Source organism: Dendropsophus ebraccatus, chromosome 2, assembly GCF_027789765.1.
Source record: "Dendropsophus ebraccatus isolate aDenEbr1 chromosome 2, aDenEbr1.pat, whole genome shotgun sequence".
Taxonomy (NCBI): Eukaryota; Metazoa; Chordata; class Amphibia; order Anura; family Hylidae; genus Dendropsophus; species Dendropsophus ebraccatus.
This window is the reverse complement of record NC_091455.1, coordinates 192,399,334-192,422,726: the sequence shown is the minus strand read 5'-3', so window position 1 is coordinate 192,422,726 and position 23,393 is coordinate 192,399,334. Positions and strand designations below refer to the sequence as shown.

At 43.5% G+C, this 23,393-nt stretch overlaps 1 protein-coding gene across 3 annotated transcripts in view; it reads right to left on the bottom strand.

Moving 5' to 3' along the window:
- The window catches only part of CUL2 (cullin 2), a 57,231-nt gene that overhangs the window by 23,608 nt on the left and 10,230 nt on the right, over positions 1-23,393 (bottom strand). For all 3 annotated transcript variants that reach the window (XM_069958943.1, XM_069958941.1, XM_069958944.1), the window contains exons 2-12: positions 21,025-21,165; positions 15,511-15,613; positions 14,988-15,082; positions 13,865-13,970; positions 13,449-13,531; positions 7,203-7,299; positions 7,006-7,116; positions 5,465-5,627; positions 4,826-4,950; positions 4,031-4,138; positions 1,215-1,274 (exon numbers count right to left, since the gene is read on the bottom strand). In XM_069958943.1, the coding sequence (XP_069815044.1) occupies positions 1,215-1,274; positions 4,031-4,138; positions 4,826-4,950; positions 5,465-5,627; positions 7,006-7,116; positions 7,203-7,299; positions 13,449-13,531; positions 13,865-13,970; positions 14,988-15,082; positions 15,511-15,613; positions 21,025-21,143 (1,170 nt within the window). In that variant the 5' untranslated portion in view covers positions 21,144-21,165. The remainder of the gene's footprint in view (positions 1-1,214; positions 1,275-4,030; positions 4,139-4,825; positions 4,951-5,464; positions 5,628-7,005; positions 7,117-7,202; positions 7,300-13,448; positions 13,532-13,864; positions 13,971-14,987; positions 15,083-15,510; positions 15,614-21,024; positions 21,166-23,393) is intronic.

Below are 23,393 nucleotides of genomic sequence, written 5' to 3'. Positions count from 1 at the left end.
AGGGTTTGGGTTTATTGGACAGTGGACATTATAATCAGAAAACGTGTAGTGATCTTCTTGTTTTTTTTTTAAACACAGGCGCACAGGGGAAAGTAACAAAGAGTATTAAAGTGACTCTGTACCAACAATCTGACCCCTCCACACCACTTGTACCTTGGGATAGCTGCTTTTAACTAAAGATCTGTCCTGGGGTTCGTTCGGCAGGTTATGCAGCAAAACCAAAAAAAAAAAAAAAAAAAAAACTTTTAAGCTTGCAGTCCTGTGTCAAATTGGTGTGGCCTAGAGTGTGTGTGCCCTAGTCTTGCACCGCCCCTCTGTCCCTCCTCCCCACCCTTATCATTAGGAATGCCCTGGCCAGTAATTTTCCTATTCATCATTTGTGTGAACACTGTACATGTGTTGGATTGTTAAGGCACATGTGCAGTTTTCAGACAGCAGCACAGAGCATTCCTAATGATGAGGAGGGTGGGGAAGGAGGGGCAGAGAGGCGGTGCAAGGCTAGGGCACACACACTCTAGGCCACGCCAATTTGACACAGGGCTGCAAGTTTAAAAGTTGTTTTTTAGGACAATAACTGCATCACCTGCCGAACGGACCCCAGGACAGATCTTGGATTAAAAGCAGCTATCTGACGGTACAAGTGGTTTGGGGGGTCAGATTGTGGGTACAGATTCGCTTTAACTCACCTCTCCCCGTGCCAGTTCAGCCCTGGATCGCTGCACCAGGACCCCGGCGGGCTCCAGCATTATACAAAGAGTATAATGAAGCCAGACTCCTGTGGTCAGTCAGATAAGGAGTGGCCGGGGATGGCGCACACTTTCCTCGGATACGCCTCACAATCTCAATAGGTCTCAGGCCTGAAACTTGATACAATGAAAACCTTTCACATGTTTGGAAAACATGTCAAAAGTTTATATAAATGACTGTAACTAGAGAGGAGAGAACCTGGAGCATGTTCGGGTTCATGCCTGGATAACATGGATACAGCCATAAACCATATACACCATGTATACATGTTTTCCAGGTCACAGTTTATGCCTCTGACCAGTGAGCGGATGAGCAGACATCTACTTCAGAAGGCTTGAGATTTTTAAATAGAAGTAAATTACAAATCTCTATAACTTTCTGAAACAAAAAAAAATTGCTGGAGTTCCCCTTTAATGTGGAGCTTTATTTTAATAAAACATAGAAAGGCTGAGGTAATGAGAACTTACCAATTCAGGTGCTTTGCAGACGGATTTGGGCTCTCTATAGTTGACAACACATGTAAGAGCCTGCATAGAAAAAAGCTGAAAATTATTATCCTAAATCATCTCCTCCGCTCACATATAGTATGTCTGAGCCCCGTATGCCTGAGGGTTTATCTCTGATTTCTAGGAAAAATTTACACTAAGACTGACCAACTATATACACCTGACTGCAGCCTAAGGCTAAAATGCTACCTAACATACAGCCCTTTGCTGGATGAATCTGTACCCAGTCATCAGGAATAGGGCTGTAGAGGAAAACGTAAAGTGACAGCAGGTGTCATGACTTTTCTATATGTAACACAAGTGCATGCCTCTGGACTGCCACCTCCAGGTGAAACACTCTACTGCATTAACACTTCTAGGCCTTTTTTTACACGTTCAGTGATATAAGTCTGCTATCTAGCTTTGCGATCCGTGATAAACCGTCCGTGATTGCAGGCATATCCGTTTTTTTTTTCTGCGGATCCGCCAAAATTGCACAACACTAGTCATAATAATGTTAACATCACATCCGTGTTTTTCATGGATTCGCAAACGTTGCTTCCATGAAATCCTTAAAAAACAGACATCCCATAGACTTTTATGAAGAATTAGTGCTGCGATCACACTCCACACTAGGGGATTGCTGATCTGTGAAAAGTCTGATCGTAAGAATAGTCCAATAAATGGGAACTATGCCCATGACCGTGGATCTGCAATCACGGGCAACTTTGCGGGACATGTTAATAAGGCCTTATTAAGAACATAATTTGGATTCTGACTGTATTTGCTAATGTGTATGACCAATTCCAGGGCTCCTTGTGGCTTGTAAATTACACAGAGCCATCAACAGTGTAAGGGGTCCTACTTTATGTCCATGTCACTTTATATGGTGACATACAGATTGTTAGATTCCACCTGCCTCATTACATGCCATAACAATGAGCTATTCACCCCTACAAGTGCTGTTTGATGGAACAAATTAAAGGGGTATTTCCCCCCCAAATTTTTTTGCATTAATACATTGCCCACCCGTAGCTTTCCATCTTTCCTATATCAATTTATTATGGATTCTGCACAGTTTTGCTGTTATCTAGATGCACTCACCCCCACCGAATGCATAGAATCATCAGCTCTCAGTCCAACCAGACACACTCCCTGCTCCCGGCCCGCACCCTCCGAGACGCCATCACGTGTTCTTCTCTTAAATGGGCCGGGTTATCGCTTCTAACCCAGTCCACTAAAGAGAGGGAGGACAGTGACAGCTGCTGCTGATCATTGTCTCCTTCCCTCCAGGTCACCTGTGTCCCCCCCCACCCCACCGCCCCTGAGCTCACCTGGGGCCCCTAATGTTGCCCCCCAGCTCAACCGACTCACCCGCGGTAACCCCCGCCCCCCCAGAACTCACCCGCGACAGAACGTCAACTCTCGCCCACGAACTCTCCCGCGGCAATCCCGACCCCCGCACACACACCCCGGAACTCATGGGCAGCAAGCCCTGCTGAACCACCGGCGGCATCCACACCTCTAATCCCCCCCAGCAACTCACAGGCGCCACTCCCCCCCCCCCGAACCACCGGCGGCACCCGCACCTCTAATCCCCCCAGGAAAACTCAGAGGCGGCACCCCCCCGAACCACCGGCGGCACCGCCATAACACCCCGCCCAACCACCGGTGGCACCCGCACCTTTATTCCCCCCCTCGGAATTCACAGGCTGCACCCACACCTTTATTCCCCTCCAGGAACTCACAGGCGGCAAACCCCATTCCCCCATCCCCCCACCGAACCACCGGCGGCACCCCCCCCAACCGCTGGCGGCAGTATGCAACCCAACTATGCAACTCACTCCACTCTGCTATGTCACTCAACTATGCAACTCACTCCACTCTGCTATGTCACTCAACTATGCAACTCACTCCACTCTGCTATGTCACCCAACTATGCAACTCACTCCACTCTGCTATGTCACCCAACTATGCAACCCACTCCACTCTGCTATGCAACTCATTGAACTCAGTTATATCTTGTGGCTATCAGCTCTGCTACATTATGAACCAATCAGACATAAGCATTGCATGATGGGAGATGTAGTTTTCTGACCAGCGCCATGTTGGATATAGTTCGGCTTTTTAAAAACTTGTAACTATGGAATGGAAGCAGCTAGTCTACCTAGAAAGATGGGAGACGGCTCAAAATTCTCAGGGGGACTTGGTGAGTAAGACCAGCTAGGTTTGGGAGCATTTTATTGTTTTAGGTCTTGGGGGGGGAATTCCCTCTTTAAGGCCAATCAGAACCTTAATGAAAATGCAGATGGACAAAGTATCTAATGGCGGAAACTATTTATTCATAGATATATTACAGTAGGGTAATGCACATGATAAAAACCTACAGCTAGGTTCCAGCTAGCATATGGTAGCTGCAGCCTAATGGCTAATGTACATCTAACGGCGAACCTATTTTTTTTAGGTTTACTAATGAGCGATAAGAAGAGATAAGCGAGCTTTTCAAAAAATTAAGTGCGGATAAATTGCCAAAAGCCAACTCGGCCTGGGACAGGGCCGAGGCCAGTGATTGGCTTAGAGAGCTGTCACTTGTGTCCCACACCAGATGAGCGCGGACAGGTAAGCATAGCCTCAATTATTTTTTTTTAATTGTGTATTAAATTGTGCGGCCACATCTTTACAAACTTGTTCCAAACTTCGCAAGGTTCTGTACCAAACCAAACTTTTTGCAAAGTTCAGAATGAATCTCGGTTCGCTCATCTTTAGCAAAAAGCCTTGGTCATTCAGGGTTACTGTACCTTGTCTAGTGCACTCATAAAATGTTGATCCCCATTTAAAACAGTGTTGACAAGCTGGACAAATTTACTGTGGACCTCTAAGACAGATTCCACAAACTGGGTTGGCATCTGGAAGCACATAAAGCAAGAGAGGGGGGAAAAAAAAAAAAAATTAAATAAACATTTTAAACAAAAGAACAATGCTTTACAATAGGCCCGCATCATTTAAAAAACTTGGCACGTCACAGAGACGTGACAAAAGTTTTGATCGCTTGTAAGGAATCAGAGGAGTGCTTCTCTTGCTGCAGTCGGGCTTCATGCACTTTCTATGGGGTATGTCTCCTGCAGCAAGAAAGAGATCGAGGTGAGCTGGGATAGAAGCGCTTAGCTGAGTGCTTCTCCCTTCTCTAGCCAACAATTGGTATGGATCTTAACACCTAGACCCCAACCACTGAAAAGATTTTGTAAACTACAGGAAAAAAAAAACCTTTTTTTCAATTTGGCCCCTAGGGGTCCTTGTATAGTTGGCAGCTTGTTGCCTAGGTCCTCGACCACCGCTCTCAGCTATGAGAAGGGTGGCCAGGCTGAGGCACCAGTCAGGTGGTCGGGACCTCAGGGAGTGTTAAATTTGCTTAATCCCCTCTCTCCTACTGAGTTTACACACGTCTCCGGGGCTTGGATTGTCCATGGACACATATGTAAGCTCAGTGGGAGAGACAGCAACACGATATGGATGTTATTCCTATGTTACCGCTCAATAAACATCTAAAAGCCTTCACTTTATAAATAAGGTAAGTGAGCTTAGGAGATACTTACATTTTCCTGAGAAAGATTACTAATAGCTCTAAGGCCCTCATCGTGGATATGGTTTTGTAATTCCTGAATCATGTGAGGTAAACCATTAGCTACAGCACGAAGAAGGGTGTACATATTGGCCATGTCTGAAAATAGGAAGGAGGGATCAGTGTCAGTCACGTTCTCGATACACTGTAATGTTACTTTTTTTATTGACCCTATTATTGCACGTTCATGTGCCCGTACATTATAAACCGCCTAACATGCAGGCACCACGTACCCCTTCCCGTAGACAACACAGGAATGCTTGGGCCGTGCCAAATGTTCTTCTGTACAGGGAGGAGGGACTGATGGCCGAACGATTGGCCGCCAGTTATTGAAGGGGCATGGCCACAGTGGCTCCATATACTAGTAGGAGGTGTAAAGTATTTTCAGGTCCAAGAAAACCCCCTTAATTTACTGCCATATCCCAGAGTTTACAAATTGGGTAGAAATTCTCTTGAAGGGTACGTTCACACGTATCGGATCCGCAGCAGATTTCATCTAAATAACTAAACACAGCATCAAATCTGCACCATCAAATCTGCTGCGGATCTGCTGCAGATCCTGTACGTGTGAACGCACCCTAACACTGTAATAACCATATCACTGGTCACTTACCACTTCTCCTTTCTTGCCTAATGATATTTTGACATTCTGCATGTAGGAACTGCAAGTGGTCGGCGACCATTCTCTGTTGGCATTCATGTATCACTTTAGTATATGAACTGGGGTGCAAATACTTTCTACATCGAATCTCTTCATCTTTTAATCTACCTAAAATCTAAAGAGATAAAAAAATATAACACACATCAGACTGATATATCTTATAACGGGAAAGACAAGAGGTGATCCAATTTACATAATTGTCCATTGTGTAGACCATGTCTATTCTAATACCTTACTAGTTACATATGAAGAAACGCATTAACACAGATGTTACATTAAGGCAATAAGTGCAGGGCTGCAGGTCTCTTTATATCAGAGGCCACATGGTCACCATAAAAGTATTCTTTCTAGTGTCAATTTTATTTTTTTTTGGTGATGAAAAGAGCGAGTACATCAGAAGAGCGCCATATTCGGCTCCTTCCATCGGCTCCGTAGAAATGAATAGAGCAGTGGGTCACGTGCTGTACCTGTGGCTCTATTCTTTACACAGAAGCCATGGCCCAATACAGGGATCGAAGAAGTCGGAGCCCCCGTGATCTCCTACTTTTCCCTTATCATGTGGATAGGGAAAAAGTTAATTTTTTCTGGAACACTTCTTTAAAGCTGAACAAACACCATAGGATCTGGTAAGAATCTTTGTGTACAGGGTCAGCCTGACATTTACCCCCATCCACTCCCTTCAAAGAAATAAGGCCTGGACAGTTATGCTTCTGACCTATCCATTGCTTTGCTTTTCTGGGGGATAGGCAGTGATAGATGTCTGGCATGCTAATGCAATAAGAGGTTTAAGGGTATAAACCCACACACCGTATACGCAGCGTATTTACTGCTGCGATACGCAGCAAATACACAGCAGATTAGATCTAAATAACTGAACACAGCATCAAATCTGCCCCATCAAATCTGCTGCGTATTTGCTGCGTATCTGCTGCATATTGTCAGGGCATATTACAATGTCAGGGCATCTGGATCAGCTGGCAAACCAGCTTCCCCCATTACATAAGGCTAGATCGCCCTTTTTGGGTTAATAATTGGCCCATTTAAAAAAAAAATGTTTTTAAATGAACTGGTGTCAGAAAATTTAACAGATATGTCAATTACTTCTAGTTAAAAATCTCAAATCTTACAGTACTTATCAGATGCTGTATGTCCTGCAGGAAGTTGTGAATTATTTCCAGTCTGACACTCTCTGCTGCCCCCTCTTGTCCCTTTCAGGAACTGTCTAGAGCAGGAGAGCTTTTCTATGGGGATTTTCTACTGCTCTGGACAGTTCCTGACACTGTCACTTTAAAAAGGCCAATAGCTCGCCCGAGTGAACGGAGGGGCACCACGCATACTCAGCCACAACCTATTTACTTTCTATGTGATTTCCTAACAGCCAAGTTTAACGCTTGATGTTCAGAAGTTCCATACAGAATTGCATGGAGCATTAGCTTTAATCTTACTTTTGGTTATTTAGTACTAAGTTATCATTGGGTATTAGAAAAACTTACTTTTTCCATATATTGTGAGCAGTTTGACTCTTGTAATAAATTTGAAGCTTCTTGTTTGTAATACTCCCCCGTTTCAGCCAGAAAAGGCCACTCAAAAACTTCGTGATAAAACTAAAGAGGAGAAAACACACCATGAAATCAAACTTTTTATAAACTTGAAAGAAAAAGGAAAAACACACAACCTCATACTCGAGTACCTTTAAGGGAAATTTTTTCTTATACTGTTCAACATGAACAAAGGAGTTGATAACCCCGTGGATTACTTTTTGATTTGGGTCTTCCCCACATCGATCACTGTAAAGTAAAGAAAGCCAATGAATATAATAAAGCACAAACCTAAACTTGCTCAGCCTGAAACACAACATAGTTCTGAATTATATGTGAATCCATTGGGAGTTTGATGGACGTGAACGACAATTTTTTTTTAAAGAAACTCTTATTACTGCCATGCTGACTTAGGGCCCTATACCATGGGACGATTATCGTTAAGTTGTTCGAATCTAAACGATAATCGTTCGGTTGAATAGCATTTAACGATTAATGACTGAATGAGAAATCGTTGATCTTTTAATAAGACCTGGACCTATTTTTATCGTTGCTCGTTCGCAAATCGTTCACATTGAATAAGACGTCGTTTGCAGTAATGACGAACGCAATAGCGACGACAAGACGACTGCAAGAACGATCATAAGTAACGATGATCGTTCTATGTAAATGAGTGAATGATTTCAGGTCTTTTGCAAAAGCGGTCGTTTGTATCGTTTATCGTTAACGATTATGCGAACGAGAATCGTCCTGTGGAATAGGGCCCTTAACCATGAGCAATTGAGCGGGCCCTGGTGACTTCTGGTTCCCCCTCTGGAAGGAATCTAGCAATCAAGGCTGGTGGGGTGGGAAGAAGCCGCCAGAACACCCTGATGACTCTTGGTTTAAGTGGCACAAAAGTGATGAAAGGTTCCTTTTAAATGAAAGCGATTTAAAAAGTGTACCTGTCGTTAAAAAAAAACAAAAAAAACAAAAAAAAACTTTTGACATGTGTAGAGACATGTCAAAGTTTTGTTCGGTCCGGGTCCGAGTGTTCAGACCACTACCGATTGGGATATAGAGCCGGGAGAAGACCGCAGCGTCTCTGAATTAAAAAAATAAATAAAAATATCAGTACAGCCTTCCCCCCGGCAATCTCCCTATCGGCCCCTTGCTCCATTGTTTTAAGTAGGACCGCCGGGTACGGCACGTGACCCACAGCTCTGTTCACTTTCTATGGAGCGGCTGGAAAGAGCAGAGTGCTGTACTCGGCTCTTTCTGGCAGCTCCATAGAGAAAGTGTGTCTCATGCTATACTTGCAGATTAATTCATAACAAGGAGCCAGGCGGCGATAGGGAGTCCCACACCATAGGGGACAAGTAAGTTTCAAATTGGAATACCCTTTCAATACCTGTCAACATAAAAATCATAGAGACGTGTCAAAAGTTTTGATCGGTCCGTAGCTGACTACTGTCTGCCAAAGATGGGCCATCGGGTTGTATGCTTTCTACTTTCTACTAGCCCATTTTGGTTTTTATTTTTAACATTTTTGTTCAGTTTTCTACAGTGTTCCTCCAAAAATAAGACCTACCTGAAAGTAAGACCTAGCTTCATTTTGCGGGCATTTTGGAGCCCTACTCCAAAGATAAGAGGTCAGCTGACCGGATCCCTGACACTGGGTGCTGAGCATCAGCCAATCAGTGGCAGACTGTTACACTCTGACCCCCCACCACCACCTGCTCAACACAAGCTGTAGGGGAGCAGGAGGGGTAAGAAGATGCACAATAGGGCACATTGAATATTTGGGGGGGGGGGGGGGGGGGGGGCGCGGCGCAGAGTATATAGGCCAACTACAGAGAGTGGAGGGAGGTATAAAGTGTAAGGACTACCTGCAGAGGAGGGGATGTATACAGAATGGGGGAACAACAACAGAGGGGGGAGGTGTATGTTATGAGGGGGCTTATTGAGCCTAATAATAATAGTCATACAGTATAGCAGCATATTGTGTTTCTCTGAAAATAAGACCTACCCCAGAAGTAAGCCCTAGCCGTTTTTTTTCAGAGAAACATGGTATATTGCTGATGGAGTCACTCATACAAATGTCCCATAGATGACTAATGACTGCATTTTGGTTGACTAAAATCGTATCCGTATGAGCGACTTAAAGGGGTCAACCAGCCGGTAGGTCCACAACATTGCATTTCCTTGCAACGCTACTAAGACTAAGGGTTCTATAACATGGAACAATAATAGGCCGAATCAGCCCGATTCGGGCGATTATCGCTCCATGTAATAAATACAACGATCAGCCGATGACAACGATCATCGGCTGATCGCTGATATAGGTTCTGACCTATTTTCGTCGGGCATCGACCGCGCACTGCTACGTGTAATAGCAGTGCGCGGCAGGCGACTGACTATATACATTACCTATCCATGTTTCAGGGCTGCTCCTGCGGTCTTCTGCTCACCAGAAAATAGTCCATCATCAATCCATTACGTATAGAGAAAAGAAGTTGCACTCACCCAAGAAGTCTTCATAAATTCTTATCTTTATTTTTTGCAAGCGGACATAGTGCGGACAAAATAAAGAGCAGACGCCCTGTGAATTCACAGGGCGTCTGCTCTTTATTTTGTCCGCACTATGTCCGCTTACAAAAAATAAAGATAAGAATTTATGAAGACTTCTTGGGTGAGTGCAACTTCTTTTCTCTATACGTAATGGAATGTATGTAGTTTAAACAAGGGCTGCAAGGACATCGGTAACGATCGGGCCTATTACACGGGTACAGGTATTATCGGGCCCCCATCGGCCTGTGTAATACCACCCTAAAGCAATTACAAAGACTAGAAGCAGTAAATATTGAAGAGACTATTGCTGCGTTTACACGAAGCGATAATTCGCCCAATCGATCGTTTAATGATTTTGAAGCAACGATTTGGTTCTTATAACGATCAACATTTAGACGAATAGATCGTTAGAAAAATCTTAAGAAAATTCGTAAGAAAAATCGTTATAGCGATCGTTTTTTAAAATCGCTTAAGCCCATCTTTTACATAGGGTGAATCTTTGAAAGACTATTTACACGAAGCGATCTGCGAATTTTTAGCAAACGATGAAAGATGATTTGTGAACATGTTGAAAGATCAAAATGAACGATTTTTCGCTCGTTGCTTGATCGTTTGCTGTGTTTACACGGAACGATTATCGCTCAAATGCGATCGTTATAGCGAAAATTCGAACGATAATCGTTCAGTGTAAACGCAGCATAAGGCGCTTGGACAAAGCCATTAAAACAGCTGACCGAGAGGGTGCTGGGAGTCGGACTGGGACAGGCCATTAATGTTTACAGGTTGGATAACTCCTTTTTGGTGACGTTTTGTCCATGCAAGACGAGCTAGCCCAGCCAATTGCTAACTGAGGTGAGACACTGCTGTAACCAGTGCCCAGTTGCTACAGGGAAGAAGTAGCCCATGATGCAGGACCAGTACCGTCAGCATAGCACCTGTGGGGAATTCAGTCAGTGTCGCTACTTTCTTACTTTTACACCCTCAGGTATATATCTAAAAGATATCATCCCGACAACCCCTTTAATGACTCCCACTGAAATAAGCTTTGCATAAAATTTTTAACATGGGAGGGCCCCTTTAAATTTTATAATTTGCCACATATTTTAACGGATATCGAACCTACAACACTGCCTGGTGTTCAATATGTATTGGGAGACTATTGGGAATGACATGATGAGGACAGATAAGGTAACCAACACCTACTACAGCCAAGCACAAATACTTCATGTATATTTCTCCTCCTTTCCAGGAAATGAGGGAAATCTCGCCTGCGGCAGAGAATGACTTCACTATGGAGAGGTGGCCGATGCTTTATAGATGCTATATACCTCTCTCCTCTGTCCACAGATGTGATCACCGGGGAGCAGCACACACATCTGGACATCTGCACTGCTTTATAGTGACCCTTGTCAAGTTTTTGTTTTTTTCAACCTTTATCTTAATAAAAACGTCAATCTGTGTTCAGAATGTTGGTTACATTTGTAACACTTAGTATTTGGCGTCATCAGTTTCTCCAGGATCAGATGTTAATGGAGCGTTTACTGGCGCAATAATCTTCTGTGCACCATCGTGTCAGAAGACAGAGGTTACATTGAATCATTTAATAATAAAAGAATAGGCCATTGAAAAGCACATAGGACCTCCGGCTATAAAAGTAACAAACAAAGCTAGAAGCAGGCGGCTAAGCTGGGACACCTGTAGATGACGCAGAGGGAAGGGAAGGGGAAAGCTGCAGGGCCTTGACCTGTATGGGACGCATCCAAGTCTTTTGGCTCGAACCGGCATTCCACCTAACAAATGCATCCAACTTCATTTGGTTTCTCTCATACATTATTGTCTTGTCTCTCTCTCTTATACATGGAATAGAACCTGCTTTGGATCATGGTGGGAAGCCTAGAGCAGGGACATACTACGTCTTAATAGGGCATATGAAGTAGGGTTTTATCTAAGTAATCATCGTAACATTGATCAACTGCTGTGACTGCAATACACAGGATAAAACTTAAAGTGTCACTGTTGCAAATTTATTTATTTTATTTTTTGCAGAAATCAATAGTACAGGTGATTTTAAGAAACTTTGTAATTGGGTTTATTAGCCGAAAAATGAATTTGTCATGAAAAAGCAGTTTGAAGCTCTCCCCCTGTCTTTATGGTTTTCCTATGGAGAGAAGGAGATGAGGCACCAAAACAGGACAACAAAGAGTTAATTTACAGCTACATCACCAGGCTATCTCCTCTGATGTCACCACTGACCTCTCTGACCTCTGAATAGCACTCTGAATAGCTCCCCGTGTAATCCTTTGTTCTCTGCTCTCTGCTGCCGACTAATCTCTCTCCTCCCTCCTCCATAGCACAGACAGGATCCGACTGATAAAAAAAGAGTCGAGATTTCCTGATTCTGAGCAGTGGATGACAGAAAGGAGAGGAGAGGGGCTGGGAAAAGGCTTTTTAAATGCAGATAATGGCATATTTGCCTAATAAACCCAATTACAAAGTTTCTTAAAATCGCCTGGACTATTGATCTCTGCAAAAAAAAAAAAAAGTTAACGACAGTGACTCTTTAAAGTGAACCTGTTATCACTTCCATGCTGCCTGAACGGCAAGTCATTAGGCAAGCCATGGTGCTTCTGTCTGTCCCATTAGCCTTGACTAATAGATGTCTCCCTTTTGTGCATAGGGATAGATCAATGAAGGCTGGTGGGATGGGGTGTAGGGATCTGCCCCAATGATTCACAGATGAGGTGGAGTAAAAATGATGACAGGTTCTATTGTTTATTTATTCCAGACTGACATTGATTGTCTCATAGAAATTAATCCAAAAAAGACTTTAGGTCTACGCAACATATGCGATGTTATTTGGCACGTCAGCTTGGTAACTATGGTGTCAGAACAGGAAAGGGAAGGGATCGTATACTGAAAGGAAAGCCACCCATAGGGAATAACCAAAAATGTGGCTATTTACAATATGCCTAGTACTAGGGTGCAAGGGGAAAATCCCACTGGGGTATTGTTTTAAATAGTGGATCAAGGCTTTGGGTGAAATTCAGGGCCACAATAATTATTAGAGGTCAGCAAGAGGAATGTAACTTTTTAGACTTAGGTTTTAGGGGTCATGTGTCCTCCTTGTGCTGACTCCACTGACCACAGGGGCTATACAGGAACCTTCAGGATACAGTATACATATGTATTAAGCTCTGTGTGGCCTTTCACAGTGCCTCAGGTGAGGAACATATACAGGTATAAAGGTTAAAATGATGTCTGTATTCAGCTTATACATATGTATAATGTTTCATCTCTGTATGTCAAAAGTATGAAAATTGTCAGAGCAGCAAAGTAGCTTAAGGGGTATTTCTAAATTCAAAAGTTCTCCCCTTCCCTTAATATAGAGGGATAACAAGCTGATCAATGGGAGTCTGACTACTGGGATTCCCACTGAAACTTGTCCCCTGAACTAATAAGAGCACAGGGCATCTGCACAGTCTGCGCTCCAATCATTCCCTTTGGGGTTCTTTAACTATTAGGCCAAATTCACACGTTCGTTGTTCTGTCTGCAATTGCGGACAGAACATAAAACCAAATAATATTTAATGGCCCCATTTACACGATCCGTGCCGCAAAAAAAAAAGGGACATGTTGTAAGGAGGACCATTTTCTTGCGGCATGGATCGCTGGGGTAATGGAGTGTGAACATAGTGCTCCGTGAAGCATGGAGCACTACGGATGTGTGAATGATGCCTTAGAGTTCGGAATACCCCTTTAATCTGAAATGTCTATTAGGAGAAGCCGTAGAATATCGTACATGTAAGAATGTGAAACACTCATCTCCAGAAATAACAGGTGTCACTTACCTCTTAATCTCTTTGAGAAGCATTCTAAGGAGGGTGTCCTGCAGCGGTTCAATCATCAGCTTCCTCCACATATCAAGTGCTAACTGCAATAGACACAAGGTAATAAATAATAATAATCAATCATCATTATCATCATATCTACATTAACTTTGTCCTGGCCAGATACAGTACATCCTTATGTCCCAACTAAAGAACGAGTATACAGAGCAATGCATCTTTCAGCCAGTGCTATAGGACAATGGTAGAAGAGCGCCATCTGTCTAGACTCTAGAGATATTATATGTCCATACAACTCTCTAACATCCAAGATATAAAAGGTTTACGCATCTGCATCCTGCATAGATTGCAGTTTTTCATTCTGGAGGTCTCCTTTAAAGAGACAAATCATTCTTTAGGGTGACTATTACAATACTCACTTCACCAATCTCCATCAGCGGCTCATTCATGTCTACACCTCCATAGCCGTACTGCAGATCTGCTTCAGTCAGCTTGTTCTTCTTTATGAACTGTGTGTTGAGATACCTGCGGAGGATAAATCCCCATCATAAGATTTTTTTAGAGCACTGTAACTCCTCATCGATGCTGTTCATTATCACAGACGATGAATATAATACTACAATGGAAGTTATAGTGAAGAATATAATGAGAATAATGATCAGCGTGAATATCTGGAAGAAAGCGACTACACATGACATGAGCTAGACATAAGGTGAGAAGGGTTAGACTTCAGCCCAGGCCAATTATTGACCAGGAGGGTTGCTAGAAACTCTCCTTCATCCTATAACCTGCCCATGTAAAAGTGACAGCAATCAGCTGAGGAGCGAGAAAGCGGCTGATCCTCGGCCGATCGCATCTTTTGTGCTGTGACAGATTTTCTCTCTATCACAGCCCATAGCCATATATTTGAATGGCCGCATGAATGGTACAGTGATCGTTTGCGCAGCCCGGCCACTTGATTAAAGGCCTTTTAAACTGGCTAATTCTTGTTTAGGAGCATTGCTAGAAAGATTGCTTTGGCCAACAATTGGCCTGGGTGAAAGTGACAGCGATCAGCTGAGGAGCGGGAAAATACCATTCCTCTTCTGATCACATTTTTTGGATTGTGGCAAAAATATCGCTATGGTAAGCACATCTCCTTGTGTGAACAGGAGATGTGAGTCCCATAGCAAAACGCAAAGTAGGCACTGCTTGGATGCTTGTCATCGCTCACTATATCCGTGCAGCCCTTGTAATAGGCAGATCAGCGCTTGCTTACATCAAGTCATCGGGCCGAGTAATATAGGCCCTTACTTTGGCCTTCTGAAGAAACTGCAAACGAGTGCCTATACCGCAAGTGTAATCTGGAAACTGACAATTCCAATTCGAACTCCCATTTCAGCCATTGCAAGCAGGTGTGAGGCGGGTGTGGTAAACAGCGCCTTTTATTACAGGTATCTTGACAGCAGACTGATATAGAAGCACTGAACAGGACTACCGATACCGATTCATTTCCAGGCCTACAGCTACAGGATAGAACAAGCATTTTAAATTATTCCTTACCTATATAGACAGTCCATGTAGTCAGCTCCTCTACTGTATTCCTCCCAGGACCGGTGATATACAACCAGAACTTGTTCTGCAGACGCCAAAACTTTCTGTGAAAAACAAAGCGAATGATTAGAATTCTTAAAAGAGAAGTCCAGCGATTTATATAATAAGGCAGCCAACAGGAAGGGGGGAAATTGAGTACCGGTACTAACATACCTCCCTCTGTGCCAATGGCAAGCGGCCAGACCGGCGCTGACACGTCACAACCCGGCTGATGGACTGGCCGCTCCAGTCACTGATTGGCCGAGCAGCCAGTCCATCAGCTGGGAGAAGCCCGGTATACTGGGATGTATACAGCCAGACAGACTCCAGACCACAGAGGGCGGGGATAGAAATAGATACTTTACCAGTTTTGTTGGAAAATATATATAAATACGAATATAGCATACGAATCTGGGGTTGCCAACAAAAGGTATGAAGAGAATATATATACTAGTCATAGTGGTTACTGAATGGGTGAATGAAGACCTCTTACCGCATGCAGCTGTAACACATGATTCTCCAAGAAGGTTTTTGTTTCGGCATACAGTCTTTCTCCAAGCGGTTCTGGATAGGCAACACAGAGTGCATAAATATCGCTGGAGAGATGTTAAAGAAAAAACGTAACAAACTTCTAATATCCACATATTAGCTTATCATACAACTATTATAGGTCTATATTATACAGGAAAAATTGGGCTATCCAATCACACTGCAATACATGACTGCGTGATCAGACATGGTGGATTTCAACAACCAATCCTTTTATTCATCCAATAAATAAGAAAAGTTTAAATAAACTATTGATATGAGTATTCAGTGTTGGATATAATATAATTATATCTATCTATCTCCACAATAATATTTTAAAGGAAAACTATCAGCAGGTTAGAAGAATCTAACTATGTCCCTAGTGCACGGAGCATGAAGGTAGGTTTCTTACCTACATCCTTGCCTCAGTTTCCATGTTATTAGGCGTGGCAGTTGTCCCACCCCCAGTGCACCAATCCGCCCCCAGCTTGTGGTCCCATCCTCAGTGCGCCAATCTGCCCCCTGCTGGTAGGCCCGTCCGCAGTGCACCAATCAGCCCCCTGCTGGTAATCTCGCCCTCAGTGCACCAATCCGCCCCTGGCTAGTATACCAACCCCAGTGCACCAATCCGTCCCCAGCAGGTAGTCCCACCCACAGTGCACCAAACCACCCCAGCTGGTGGTCCCGTCCTCCGTGCGCCAATCTGCCCCCAGCTAGTAGTCACGTCCCCAGTGCACCAATCCTCTCTGGCAGATAATCAATGCCCTGTGGGCTATAGGGAGATATCAGCTGGTTAGATGCTTCTCTTGAAGTGTGCATACACTCTGAGGTACTACGTACTATGGGATAATAAAGATAATGGGATGCATTTTTGGAGAGGAATCTGGGCAGATTATATTAAGACAAATGCACCAGCACAATAACCTAATAAAAAAAAAATCTGATTAAAAAAGAAAAAGCAGCTGCAGAGGTGTCCAGACTCGTCTTACTATTTCTTGTAAGTATCAGGTGTGCTCACCTGTCTGTGGCAGTGTGTACATGATGTGACAGTATGGAGTACACACCCGCTGCCTATGGAAGTGACATGTGATGTACTAGTAAAGCGCTGCCATTAATTTCCCTCAGCCGTTCCAGCATGCCCACAGGCTCAGCAACTACAGATCTGCCAATCTTAGAATAGTGCATGCTGGCACGATGCTAGAGATCAAAGCAGACGTGGGATAAAACAACATGTGTAGCTCCTGGCAACAGCTTCCCATGCTAAGCTTTCCTGAAGAGAAGGCACACAGACCCCCCCGGGATCAGTCATCGCCGACTATAAAGTATGCTCTACGCTTATGGCGGCCATAAAGAAGATTTTACTGGAACAGGGGAGCTTCGCTAATAACAGGTGCCAGCTACAATCTGACAGCCCTGACACGACGGGCGCAGCACTTGTTGACAAACTAGAAAGCGGCGGTCACAGGCCGTGCGGTAACACGATAAATATCCACAGAAAAGCCTGTTTAAGCCTGCATGAGCCATAAAAAGAGGCCGTGCCAACAATAGCTTCTTACATACTCCCCATCACTTATTTGGCTGCTCTTAACATTCACTATTGCCTTAAAGGGGTTGGCCACTTTATAGTAAAACTGTTCAGTATAAGTGCAATCACTGTATATACTGACAGCAGCTCCCTGTATACATCATAGAGCTAAAATCAGACTCTCCTCCTCCAGGCTGTGCTGTCCTGCTCTGTGGCGAGTCTGTCCATAAGATGGCCGACATGGAGGAGCATGTGACCATGCTCTGCCCACTGTGTGCTCCATAGACATATACAGGCTCAGTGGTGGACACAACGGGGCATGGTCACATGCTCCTCCATGTCGGCCATCTTATGGACAGACTCACCACAGAGCAGGACAGCACAGCCTGGAGGAAGGGAGCCTGATTTTAGCTCTATGAGGTACACAGGGAGCTGCAGTCAGTATATACAGTGATTACACTCAATTATATTGTGCACTGAACAGTTTTAGTATAAAGTGGCCAAACCCTTAAAAAATTATACAACTAAAGTACTGTGCTGATAAATTATTTCATAATGTATGTTTAGAGTGATTGGAGAAGTCCATTTCTAATACACAGAACCAAATCCTCTGCATAAGAACAAAACTCTCTAACCACTAGGGGGAGCAGTGCAGGTCCACCGACTACAGCACAGCTTATAGCTGTAGCAGGTGTCAAACTGTGGCCGTCCAGCTGTTGCAATACTACAATTACCATCATGTTTGTCAGCTAAAATTTTAGCTTTGGCTGTCCAGGTATGATGGGAATTGTAGTTTTACAACAGCTGAAGGGCTGGAGTCACTACAATAGAGGGCGTGTGAGGCTCCCGATCAGCGTTTGCTGCTCTTAGAAGTGGATCTATTCGTAGCAACTTGATTACTTGAGTAGGATCAGGGCAACCTTTGATCCCGACCACTTAAACTCTGACCTTAGCCACTTTTGATTTCTGCAGCCCATGACCACAGCATGATCAGTGACTGACAGAAATCATCATTATGGGGCTCCGTACACCAGATTGTAGGAAAAATCCTGCATATATGAAGGGTTCTCTCCATGTATCCACATTGAATGGAGGGAGCTCCACCATGGCTGCAGAGCATATGTCATGGAGGCACACATCATAACCTATTAGGATACAGGAGTATGCCACTACATTATATGTATAAAAAAAAATTGGTAAAATAGTAATCCCTTCATTAGATTAAGGGAAAAAAAAACAAAGAGAGAGAGAAATGCTCACAAAAATAGAAAAAAAGCCAAGTAATTATTTCATATAAATTTTATTGCGCATAAAACATATAATAAAAAAGAAAAACCCCATACGTGTGATAACCCAGACAAGTCAAACTTTTTGGTGTGAAACATGAAAAATATGAAAAATAAACTAAATAAAAAAAAAAAAACCCTCTCTTTTATATTGACACCACAAAAAAAATTCTATAAGCACAGTAATTTATCTGTACCCCGAATTGTACCAAAAATACAGCCATGTCAATAAAATAAAAAAATAAATAAAATAAAAAAAAAAGGCTGCTGAAATGAAAAACTGGGAAATGGACATGGTCATCAAAGGTATTATCCAGGGTTGAAAAAGCATAGAGGTTTTCCTTCAGGCTCCACTATTTTCCTTGGTTTTTGCATGGTACTGCAGTGGCCCTACCGAGGTGAATGGAGTTGAGTGTAATACCACACACAGCCTGGGGACAGGGGAGGAGTTTTTGAAAGAAAGCAAGCAGGTTTTTCTAATCCTGCATAACCCCTTTAAATAAGTTTTTTATCCCGGGCTAATATCTAAGGTCAAAGTTGCAGTGAACAAAGCTGGTAACAGCGCCATACATTGTGTAGTGGCCGTGCAGAGTTACTGCAGCTCATCTTCTATTGGAGTGAATGAGTTAAAGGGATACTCCAGCAGGGGGGGGGGGCTATTTTGTGATCTGGCCGGGGAGGAGGTGGCTGAGAGAAAAGACGTCCACTCACCTCCCCGGATCCAGTGGCGGGACCCGTATGGCGGCGCTCCGGTCCCCGCTTCCTGGTGTCTCACGCGGGCTCGAGACGTGACGGATCCCGCCTCTGTTACTGACAGGCTGAGCGGACTTGAGGCGTCACTTCTCAAACCCGCTTCAGACATCAGGAAGCGGCCGGGGACCGGAGCGCCGCGATACGAGACCCGCCGCTGGATCCGGGGAGGTGAGTGGATGTCTTTTCTGTCAGCCACCTCCTCCCCGGCCAGATCACAAAATAGCCCCGCTGGAGTACCCCTTTAAACAAAAAAAAGGTACCTTTACATATAGTATAAAGATACGCGTGGCACTATGGCACTGCAATTTGCCGCTACTGTGACCTTACAATGGCCAGAAATCCAGGTCACATAACCACAAGAGACTCAACAGTAGTAGATCCTACTACAGTGTATATTAAAGGGGTTATCCAGGGTTAGAATAAACACAGCTACTTTCTTACAAAAACACCACCACCCCTGATCCCAGGGTCAGCGTGGTATTACAATTTAGCTCAATTCACTTTAATGGAACTTACCTGCAAAGCCACATTCAAACTGAGGACAGGAGTAGCACTGTTTCTGGAAGATAGCAGCCATGTTTTTTAGGCCTGGAGAACCCCTTTAAAGCTGCTAACCAAATGATTTTTCCACGATCACACCCAATGCTCTAGTGAGAGACGCTTCTATTGTTTTTTTTGGACTGAATTATTGTGGAAGTGTTTACAAAAAAACAATGTAAGTGCCAGGATCCCCCCCCCCCTACACTCTGGCCGCTTCTCACAGAAGATCTGCTCAGAGTAAACAGCCGGAGCATAACACACACGCTGCCAGACACTGCCTTATCCTGGGCTCCACATTCACCTGGACTGGGGCCAGTAACTACAAGTGAGATGACTTAACTCCCTGACCTTACAGCTATTCTGTCCTCATGTAAAATACCATATCCACCTTCTAACACAGAGTTGCTTTTCGGTCCTAAATCAGCTCGGATTAAATTTCTTACTGAAGCTTTATCTTTTCTGATACAGTGCTCCGAATCCCCTGCAGATACCACAAAAAGGAAACTTAAAGGGGAACTAGACAAATCTAACCTGCTGATAGCCCCCTAGTGTAGCGTCCCCATGCAGTTCGTAGTGTAAGGCAGAGTTCACACTATGTAAAAAAACACGGCTGTATTTCATAACTACGTCCGTGAAATAACGGCCGTTGTTTGTGCAACTAAGGGCGTAGTTATGAAATACGGACATGTTTTTTATGTAGTGTGAACATAGCCTAATCCTGTGTCCAGTAAGGTCGTTTGGCGCACTGGGGGTGGGGCTACTGCCCTGGAGTGCTAATCCAGCCCCCCCCAAGCTGGCCCGCCCCTTCTAATGATAAATAAGTGCAGTGGACAACCTCTGCAGAGGGAGTGGTGGTTGCTGTCACTGCTCGCTCTGCTTCTAGCACAGTCAGCGGTGATCACTGTGCAGCGGCTGCCAGACACTGTGATAAGCAGGTAATCAGAATTATAGTCCTGGAGTTCCCAACACAAATAGTTGTGGCGGCAGAGAGGGGGTATCGCCACCTAGGGTATGTGCACACTATGGAATTTCAGCTGACTCATTGATATTTGCTGGAGAATTCCACTGTCTGCCCAAAGAACTGACATGTACCCTTACAGCTGCCAGGTACTGGAAGTATGTATGGGAAAAAAAAAAACTAAACAGGAAGATTCAGCACAACCTGTGTTCAAATGAGTGGGTATTAAAAATCTAAGGTAAACAAATGGCTGTGGGGTTTTTTTCAGACGTAAAATATCCATTTTGGCCAGTAGATGTCTCCCTTCTCTGTTTGTTGTTCACTGCCTGTTAGGAGAGATCTGTCTCAAGTAACAGCCCACACCAGGTCAATGACATTATAATAATTCATGAGAAACCACTGATATATAAAGGATACGAGAAGCGGTCATTCCATGTTGCCCTCTCGACGTAATCCAACTTGACAACGGCGTTGATTGTCGTTAAAAGTTTGTTCCATGTCTCATCAAAATCCACAACTCGTGGCTTCAATGACATGGTGGGGTTTCAATGTTAAAACCTGCAAAAGAAAATAGAAAGTTTACATCAATGAAGCCACCTATGTTGCTCGCATTCACACCATGTAAATGGGTATAACTCATGTTATTTATTTTTTTACATATGCTGGAAGTGGTGTAAAATAAAAGGGAAGGTATACTCACCTATACTGATCCCCCACCTACTTCCTGGTCACCCTCACAGGAACTGCCCACTCAGCCAATCACTGGCTGAGGCAGGATACTGCTACCATTAGCGATTGGTTAAGCATTCTGGTTCATGCTGGGAAGGCGTGTCATCAGCGACCCAGAAGTGGATGAGAGAACAAGGAGCATCAGCAAAGCAGCTTTAGGGGGATCGGCATAGGTGAGTATAACTTCTTTATTTTTACACCACTCAAAGACAAATGCAAAAAAAAACAAAGTGATTCACGAATAACTCCTTTAAATGATTCCTAATAACCCCTCTTAGTTTTTCAATGTTATGTAAAGCTTAATCCCGGTTAATCTACTTCGTTGTCAATGAATAATGCTGCGTTTACACGGAGCAATAATTCGCCCGATCGTACGCATAACGATATCGAAAAAACTATGTTTTCTTTAAAACAATCAGCGTTTAGACGGAACTATATATCGTACGGAAAAATCGTTTTGCGATCCCTTACGCCTATCTCGCACATGGGTAAAATCGGTGAATGACTGTTTACACGGAACGATCTGCAAATTTTTTGCGAACAACGATTTTAGAACATGTTGTAAGATCAAAATGAACGATTTCTCGCTCGTCGCTTGATAGTTCGCTGCGTTTACATGTACGATTATTGTTTGAATACGATCGTTATCGTGCAAATTTGCACGATAATCGCTCCGTGTAAACGCAGCATTGCAGAAAACAATTTACATTCAAAGTCTGAAAACTTCTACAAACCTAGTCCTGGTGGATACATTTTTAGCTCCAGATTGATACATTGTAGCAAGTTTGTACTGTTCTAGCTCAGGCTGGGTTCACACTGCGTTTTTGCAATCCGTTTTTTTTTTGCATTTGTGTGCATCCGTTTTGATCTAAACGGATCAGTTTTTTTTTACAGACACAAAAACGTTGCTGACACTATTTTTTTTGTCCGTTAAAAAAAAAAAGGTATCTGTTAAACGTATGCTAGGAACGCAGTGTGAACCCAGTCTCACAGAGCATTGTCCTGACTGGATACAACTGTGTCCACTTCTCAGGAGAGCAGGACTAGCTATATAAAGGTTTGCAGCCTCTTCCCACTATTAGGGACTTCCTCTGGTAACTCACGATTCTAAAGAATAGGGTGAGGGAAAAAAAAAAAAAAAAACCCTTTATGCTATGTTCCCACACCATATTTCTGCTCAGTATTTTGCAATCAAAACCAGGAGTGGATTGAAAACACAGAAAGGCTATGTTCACACACTGATTAAATTGGGTGGATGGCCGCCATATAATGGCAAATAATGGCCGTTGTTTTAACAGAAATTATTTGTCATGAGGTGGCGGCCATCCACTCAATTTCAGCATTGTGCGAACATGGCCTTTCTGTATTTTCAATCCACTCCTGGTTTTGGTTGCAAAATACTGATGTTTTTAGTGTTTTTACTGGTTGGGGCCTGGGTCTGGGGCAGGGACACTTTAGGCTCCATTTACACAGAAAGATTATCTGCCAAAGATTTGAAGCCAAAACCAGAAATGGATTTGAAAAAGAGGAAAAATCTCAGGCTTTCCTTTATGACCTGTTCCCTGTTTATAGTCGGTTTCTGGCTTTGGCTTCAAATCTTTGGCAGATAATCTGTCAGATAATCTTTCTGTGTAAATGGACTCTAATGCTGGGTTTACACGGAGCAATAATTTGCCCAATCGTACGATTAACGATTTCTAAGTAACGATTTTTCTTTTATAACGATCAGCGTTTAGATGGAACGATATATCATACAGAAAATTCGTTTTCCGATCGCTGAAGCCTATCTCGCACATAGGAAAAATCAGTGAACGACTGTTTACACGGAACGATCGGCGAATTTTTTGCGAACAACGAACGATGATTTAAGAATATGTTAAAAGATCAAAATGAACGATTTCTCGCTCGTCGTTCGATCATTTGCTGCGTTTACATGTACGATTATCGTTCGAATCTGATAGTTATCGTGCAAATTCACACGATAATCTTTCTGTGTAAATGGACCCTTATGTAGTCTAATAACAAGGTCTTTCATAGATACTAGTGCACAAAGTTAG